General features: G+C 39.1%; 1 protein-coding gene across 1 annotated transcript in view; it reads right to left on the bottom strand.

Annotated features, from left to right (window-relative positions):
* Nucleotides 1–7,243, bottom strand: part of LOC106466168 (protein Wnt-4-like) — an 83,885-nt gene extending 76,642 nt beyond the window's left edge. Inside the window, exon 1 of the mRNA XM_022394133.1 lies at nt 7,007–7,243. Coding sequence (XP_022249841.1) covers nt 7,007–7,125 — 119 coding nt within the window. The 5' untranslated portion in view covers nt 7,126–7,243. The remainder of the gene's footprint in view (nt 1–7,006) is intronic.
* Between the last annotated feature and the right edge of the window lie 1,346 nt (nt 7,244–8,589).

Here is an 8,589-nt window from a genome sequence, read left to right as displayed (position 1 = left end):
TAGGTCGGGTAGACTACTAATGGTCCCGTGAGTAGCTGGGTGGACAAATAGATGGGCCCAGGTAGGTGGGTAGATATAATGGTCCCGTGAGTAACTAGCTCGATGGGTGGTTGGTTGTACACGTAAGTCGATGGATGAGTAGTGGCCTTTAAAACGGCATAATTATTTAATTTTACTTCATAGGAGTTTCTGTGAGAGGGGGAGGTATACACGAGTTAGGAAAAACCTGCTTACGCAAGTCAACGACACGTTCGGCTTGTTTTCTAAATTTCGAACATTTATTTTTCGTAAAATCTCTTAAGTAGGGTTAATTCTTTTAGTTTATATACTAGAGAGGATGGTGGAATATATCTGTAGGGAAATGAAAGCTTCAATGTTTATCTTATCCAAGGGGAAAAATATTTTTCATTTCAAGCACTTTGTTTGTTTTGGAATTTCGCGCAAAGCTACACGAGGGCTATCTGCGCTAGCCGTCCCTAATTTAGCAGTGTAAGACTAGAGGGAAGGCAGCTAGTTATCACGACCCACCGCCAAAACTTTGGCTACTCTTTTACCAACGAATAGTGGGATTGACCGTCACATTATAACGCCCCCACGGCTGAAAGGGCGAGCATGTTTGGTGGGATGCGGATTCGAACCCGCGACCCTCAGATTGTGAGTCGAGCGCCTTATCCACCTGGCCATGCCGGGCCCGGCAAGCACTTTGTGTAAGTAACAGAAACGAATGGCTTTCTTATTCTTATAAACAAAATTACGACACTTATGATATACAACATTGTTTATTGACAAAAAAGGGGACATGGATAAACGTTTCGAGATTCTATCAGATTCCATCTTCAGTATCTAAAGCAGATTAAAACGAATTTACATCAGTCTTTATACATTTTCAAAGTACAGTTGCTAAATATAACGATAATTAAACAAATAAAACACTAAACAGTAATCATGGGGAGAAACTACAGCAAGTAAACACAACGAAAAGGACGAAGTCTTCATTTAAATTATACATTTTTTAATATGTTCGTATTACTGATTTGCATGTTGTTCAGAGTTGGAGTAATCTTGATTATAATCAAACTTCGTTTTCCTTCGAACACATCGACTGCTAACTTTCTGAAAATATGTTAACTGACTACAAGTTAGCTAGTGGGGAAATTTCACTTCGGAAGAACAAGTTTGTTTTCTTTTGGATATTCTCATGAAGATACGTAAGAGCTATCTTCGCTAATTTTGAACTGATAGAAAGCGACAGTTCGATAGTACCCACCGCGCTAACTCTTGGGCTATTTTAATCGAATAGTGGGATTTGGCCGCTACTCTTATAACGCACTCACAGCTCCAAAGTGCTAGAAATGTGATTTTATTGCTCGTGTTTGTTTTTTTTTGCAACGAGACGCGAACCTTGGACCTTCGGATTCATAGTGCGGCACGCTAATCGCTAGGCCATACATCCCTATATTACTTCATATTGAGTAAGTTTATGTTTTTACCCGTTACAACATTCAATAGTAAAAAAAAAAAAAATGAAATCGTTAATTTTTTGTCCGTTAGGACACTCAAGTGGGATTAATTGTAATGTTAATGACCTTTTTGTTTACATTTTTCAGTGATCATCATATCAGTAGAATCCTAACCAACAAAGTTTTTGGATCCTCAAGTAACGTTGGTACAAAAATGTACTTATAAAAACCTAACTGGTAATTCCAGGGTTAAGTACTTCGTTGTAAGGGGTATTGAGTTAGGGTTAAATAGGATACTTTGGGCCAGAAATTTCACTAATGTGGAAAGTTTCGCTTAAGAATTAAATTTGTTTTTAAAAAAGACTACAGAGAAGCTCAAAAGTTTTCTGTATACGTTATTAATCCGGAACGTACCGACGTTGGGTCTCGTTACTAGTAAGATACGCGTATACATAGGTTAAGTGTATTATGTCCGTATTTAATAGAATATGTTATGTCAGAACTAAGCCGTACAAACCGACTATCAGAATTCAATGCTACATCACTGAAATTCTCTCCGTACAAACGACTATCAGAATTAAGTCCTACATCCCTGAAATTCTCTCCGTACAAACGACTATCAGAATTAAGTCCTACATCCCTGAAATTCTCTCCGTACAAACTGATTTTAACGGGAGTTGATTTTTGAAGTAGAGGTCAGATCTTCACATAGGATAATTAGATTGTTTGTCAAGGATCCGCGTGCACTGTTTGTTTCTAATGCAGTGGTGTAGGAAAGACTTGCATAATGGGAATGCTCGACCAGACATGCAGTTTTTACAATGAGAGGTTGGAAGTATAAAGAGCTGCTAAAAGCAGCTCAATCTAGGGGGGTTCTGGGGGCATGACTCCCAGAAAATTAACCTAATAATATAACTTACAGTTGCTATATAAATCAAATGTGTAAAAGTTTGGGTGCTACAGCACCCCCTGTCCGATGCCTGTGTAATACCTCTCATCATCGTAAATTTCCAAGAATCAACCACGAAGCTCCCCAGTGGCACAGCGGCACCTCTGCGGACTTGTAATGCAAGAAACCGGGTTTCGATACCCGTGGTGGGCAGAGCACAGTTAGCCCTTTGTGTAGCTTCGTGCCGAATAACAAACAACAACAATAAACATGAGTTGGGCCACCGAGAAATTCAGAAGCACAAATCTTACTAGGTGTAGTTTTTTGTCCACATAAATAAAAATCAATTGTGTTAATTTATTGGACCAATCACCGAAAGCTCTTTTAACTGTTTCTACTTCAGGATGATTTTTTTTTCTATCTTTTTAAACAAAACTAAGATGCCGCACGTGTAAGCTAAGGCACCGTTTTCGATAAATAGGTCGACTAGGCCTAATTCTTTGAAATGGAAAGGTAATAGGATTCACCTATCCCTCGTGCGATTTAGTGGAGAGAGAGGAATTAATATAGAGATACGGGATCACTTATACCATTCTTCAACGTCACAGCCACGTTCTCAAAAATTTACAAAACATCTCGCTAATATTCTTAACGAACCATGAATGTGCTCGTAGCACCAGCGGGTAAATAGCGAGACTCACGTGCGTCCGTAGACACAGGGTAAGAATTAAGAAAAATGCTCACGCAATACTAGCTTGAATAATTCTTTTCGCAAGCCGAGCCCGAACTCTTTACCCTAGGGTATTCGGCATCCGACTAGCTGTCTCGCGCTTTCGGGTTTTTTAGAAATAACGTAAGCCACTTACGAAACAAAATACAGTTTTAAAAACCACGCATATGTTTACACATGTGTTTTATCGTCATCCCACCGTGCATAACGTCAACGTATCTCCTGTGTGGAATTTTCTAAAGTTGAACTCCAATATTAAAATCAAGTTTCATATAAACTAACAACAGTCAAAGGTAAATATCGTTTCATTATCGCTGATCCGACATCTCGTGGAAATGTTCGTAGTTATCAACTAAAACATGGTATCTATATCTCGGCATCCATTACTGAGAAGCCAGTATTGACGGATATAATGTCTCGCCATCTTTTACTGAGAAGCCAGTATTGACGGATATGATATCTCGGCATCCTTTACTGATAAGCCAGTATTGACGGATATAATGTCTCGCCGATGGCGAGACATTATATCCGTCAATACTGGCTTCTCAGTAAAGGATACACTGAGAAGCCAGTATTGACGGATATGATATCTCGGCATCCTTTACTGAGAAGCCAGTATTGACGGATATAATGTCTCGCCATCTTTTACTGAGAAGCCAGTATTGACGGATATAATGTCTACACACACACCCATCTCCTTCCTCGGGCTGATGGTTAAGGCGCTCGACTCGGGTTCGAATCCCGTCACCGAACATGTTTGCCCTTTCAGCCGTGTGGGCGTAATAAATTATAATTATGAATATAATTAGATGGTCAGAAATGTCAGCTTGTGTAATACACTTAATATCTCTTACTGTTACGTTTCGTGGTAATGTTAATAACAAACACTCTAAATCACTTGTTTTAGACTAGAATTGATTTGTTTAGCCACCTCCAATTTTGAACCGATGGACTAGAGGGAGGGGCAGCTAGTCAACAGCACCCTCTTGACAGTTTATGGGTTACTCTTGTTGTCTAATTGGAAAGTGTCATTTGACCGTAACCTTTATAGCCCCCCCCCCCCGGCTTCAGTGTAAGAAGCGGACACGAGTTGCTTTTGCGGCAAAGGGACCCGAACCGTAAACCCCCCCATTCACAATCCAGGCATACTAGTTACTAGGCCATACTCGGCCCTAAACTTATTGCTGCTCAATAAGACAGTTTTGTATCATTTATGGATGGCGAGTCATTATGTCCGTCAATACTGGCTTCTCAGTAAAGGATGGCGAGTCATTATGTCCTTCAATACTGGCTTCTCGGTAAAGGATGGTGAGTCATTATATCCATAAATACTGGCTTTTCAGTAAAGTATAGTGAGACATTATATCCGTCAATACTGGCTTATCAGTAAAGGATGGTGAGTCATTATATCCGTCAATACTGGTTCTCAGTAAAGGATGCCGAGACATTCAAACAAAGCATAAGAATGTACGATATACATTGACAGGACCAGTGATTTGGTTTTACACACACGTAATGTTAATATGCTTATTATGGGATTTGTTTCACATTCGTTATATAAAGTATTGCTTGAAACTGACACGTATTTGGCCCGGCATGGCCAGATGGTTAGGGCGCTCGACTCGCAATCTGAGGGTCGCAAGTTCGAACCCCCGTCCCACCAAACATGCTCTTTATTTCAGCCGTGGGGTCGTTATAATGAGACGGTCAATCCCACTCACTATTCGTTAGTAAAAGAGTAGCTCAAGAATTGCCGGTGGGTGGCGACGACTAGCTGCCTTCCCTCTAGTCTTACACTGCTAAATTAGGGACGGCTAGCGCAGATAGCCCTCTTGTAGCTTTGCGCGAACTTCAAAACAAACAAACAAACAGACACGTATTTTACAGATTCTCAGGTCAGTTTCTCTTCCAATTTTTTGTCTTACATATTAGGTAAAGACCTGTTAACTATTGTCATTACCAGCAGAAAAAAATCTTCTTGTCTTATATATATATATATATTATCTGGTATAGTAACTGTTTTATTAAACTGATCACAATTTATTGGACTCAAATATTTGCATCAAGTCGTGTTTTTTTTGGGGGGTGGTGGTGAATAATTGATGATCTTGTATATATATATATATATCCCCTTAGGATGCGAATAAAGCTGGAGGGGAGCGATAGTGCAGACTTTCAAAAGCTCAGAGGATCGGTTTCAGTGTCTTCGTATTTCGTGCTTGTCAGAGTGAGGAATCATCGGAGGATCTGATAAAAGTATAGCTAGTCAAATGTTAAGTAGGACAAATACAGTATGTATACAACGGCTTATCCTAAAATATCGCATGACCATACTTATCAGCCGCTTATCAAAACAGATTACATAAAATTATTTAAGGTAAGACAGTCCCAGTCCCAGACAGTCTCTAAGCTATATAAGATGTAGAATGTACACGACTGTCATTACGACTAGATATAAAATATGGTTGTATTTAACTGTGCACCGGATTGTCGTGATGGATAAGATAGATGTACGGGAGAGAGATCCAGAGACGTAAAGGTGAAGAGGTTCTTTTTTTTTTTTTTTTTTGGTTTAGAAAGGTTACTAATTTTTACTCATACTGTTGTACTTCCCGTTTAAGCTTTTAACTAAAACTTCAAAAATACGTAGAGTAAAAACACGTAGTAACTTCTGTAAAACGCGGCTGATGTTCAGGGAAGTCAGGGATGGTGACGTCCTTCCACCTCATTAACACTATTTCTTTTTAACATATACAGTGTGGAAATATACGTCACATGCAATCGCAAACATTGCTTTTTTTTTTTTGGTCAGTAGGTTTCGATCGTAAAATTAACTTAGCGACTTTTAAGTTTAGGTAATCCTATGTGTGCACTTACACAAAGTACGTGGAGTTCCAAATTTTCGGGAACTTACTATATTATTTTAACAACAGTTAAAATTTAACTAAAATTAACACACCTTAACCAGTGGTTATTGTTTTAGTTAATGAAGATCAAAAGCCAAACGGCCAAAACGAAAAATTAAAACATTAAGCTAACGAAATAAACACGTTTAAAAACTAGTGCTATTGAAAATCTGTGGTTTTTGTTCAGCAGCCATTTTTCAGTATTATATCCGCCGATCAGCTGATTGTACCGTGCTGTAGGTGGGTAACAGAGCTAAAAGGGACGTTTGTACAGTGCGGTTTTGCCGTTTGCTTCACCAACTGTGTGTATTAGTTCATTTAAAATGTTAGGATTGTTTATTTATTTATTTGCCCCGTTGTTTATCGAACCTAACTTAAATGGAAAACGTTGAACACATAAACAAACACAAAATAAATCGACAAAAATACCCAGTGTTTCATTCCGTTTTATGCTCGGGCAACAGTTTGTTGTCACATCATAAATCGACAAAAATACCCAATGTTTCATTCCGTTTTATGCTCGGGCAACAGTTTATTGTCACAGCATAAATCGACAAAAATACCCAATGTTTCATTCCGTTTTATGCTCGGGCAACAGTTTGTTGTCACAGCATAAATCGACAAAAATACCCAATGTTTCATTCCGTTTTATGCTCGGGCAACAGTTTGTTGTCACAGCATCCCGGAACGAGGCGGTGATCACATTCTCCGATATAAGTTCACACGTGTGTGTGGTCGAATTCGAACTTAGTTTGCCGTAAAAATGTTGTTCTTTATTGTCGAAAATGGTTCCAAAAACTGCCGGAACGCCGTCCCGGCTACCAAAGTTAGCGCCGAAACGGAGTTGCGGTGAGTTTCGCTACGACTCGAGCGCTTCCAGTTATTCTAAGATCCACAGCCTATTGATGATTTTGAGATTAAAAGCTGCAGACAGTATATATATATATAGCAGAAACATGTTAACTAATAATACAGGGTAATTTATCGTTGTTAATTCAACACCTGAAATCTATATACTTACAGCCATCGCATCTCTGCTGAAGATGTGGTACAAAAAATCAGAAATAGAAATCCAGCTTTCATCAAAGGAAACGTCATAGTGGTTGTACGTTTTAGTACAGGTGGGCAGATTAACACCATCCGGTTATCCTTACGTGTCTAAAGTACGGCCATAAAACAATGAACACCACAAAACTGGATTCAGTGGATGGTAAAATAGCTCCGTTGGTCAGATCATTTCATCATAAAAACTCCGAGTTTTTCACGATATAAACAATCCCCGTGTATGGTATAACAACAGCTAGTGGCTTCCTTGTCTTCTGCTGGCCAGGTCCTATTTCCAGCCCTCCAAACCCACACACACACTCACTGAGCGAGCGTCTTACTCAGCCAAACTCTCTTCGTGCTAAGAAGGGTGCCCAGGGACTGCTTGGAGGAGGGGATCGAGAGAAACTGTAGACCAATCAAATTACGTGAAGCGCCCTCCTAACTGCCGCCAAAAGACCCCGAAGTGTTAGTGTTTCAAAGTTTTTGTTTTTGTCCACGAGATTAAAACAATTCCAAAAGGCTAATAGAATGTTATTTCAATGTGGATTTGGAAGTTGTTCTGGTTAGTGGTGTTTTTTTTTGTGGGGGGGAGGGGGGATTTTTCCTTTTAAAACATCCAAAATGACTGCTCTGTGGAATATTTAATTGTACAGATATATTCAATCAAACTGCATCATTACCACACAGTGCGGGAACAACGTGGGTTGTTTTCCAATAGCCTAGTTATAAAGAAATATTTTTTTTTATAGTTACAGTATTTAATATTTTAATAGCCAACATATGGTAGTGGGCCTAGTGTGAAACCAAACTCCAACACTGTCCGTTAGAAGTATCTATCTTTTGGAACGAAATTAAGAGCAACGGAATTAGACTCCCACCGGTCACAATTTCAGTCTCGAAATAACAGAAACCTGACCAGGCCGGACCTTCAAAAGGGTCAGTTTAGCCTGAGGGTTCGGCCTACTGCAAACTATTGGTTTTTCTAGTGTATGATCCCCTGCTGCGGTCCTTCGTTAGCTGATTGCTTCGGCCTTGCCAGTGACTGGTACGTGCATGGAAATATAATGATATTAGTCTGAACGTCTCATAAGAAGAAAAGGCTTGGTCGTGGCTTGCTTTGATGTCTGTAAACTTTAAAAATTCAGCTTTATACTTCGACGTGTATTTAGCGAAATTAAGTGAACTATCAAGAAAAGATCCCTCCGCCAATTTTTATCTCTAACGATAACACTTCGGAAAATGGGTGAAGTATTAATTAAGGTCTCGTTACTATTAGTTTTGACAGATAACAGGGAAAAAATCAATGTTTTATTTACAGTATTATGACTGTAGCAAGCAGAACAACATCATCAATAGCGTAATAAGTACAACTAGAACAATGTCATCAATAGCGTAATAAGTACAACTAGAACAATGTCATCAATAGCGTAATAAGTACAGCTAGAACAATGTCATCAATAGCGTAATAAGTACAGCTAGAATTCTAGCTGTACTTATTACGCTATTGATGACATTGTCTAGCTGTACTTATTACGCTATTGATGACATTGACAATAG

This window comes from Limulus polyphemus, unplaced genomic scaffold, assembly GCF_000517525.1.
Source record: "Limulus polyphemus unplaced genomic scaffold, Limulus_polyphemus-2.1.2 Scaffold2176, whole genome shotgun sequence".
Classification (NCBI taxonomy): domain Eukaryota; kingdom Metazoa; phylum Arthropoda; class Merostomata; order Xiphosura; family Limulidae; genus Limulus; species Limulus polyphemus.
The sequence above is the reverse complement of the archived record's forward strand: the minus strand, read 5'-3'. Positions and strand labels throughout refer to the sequence as shown.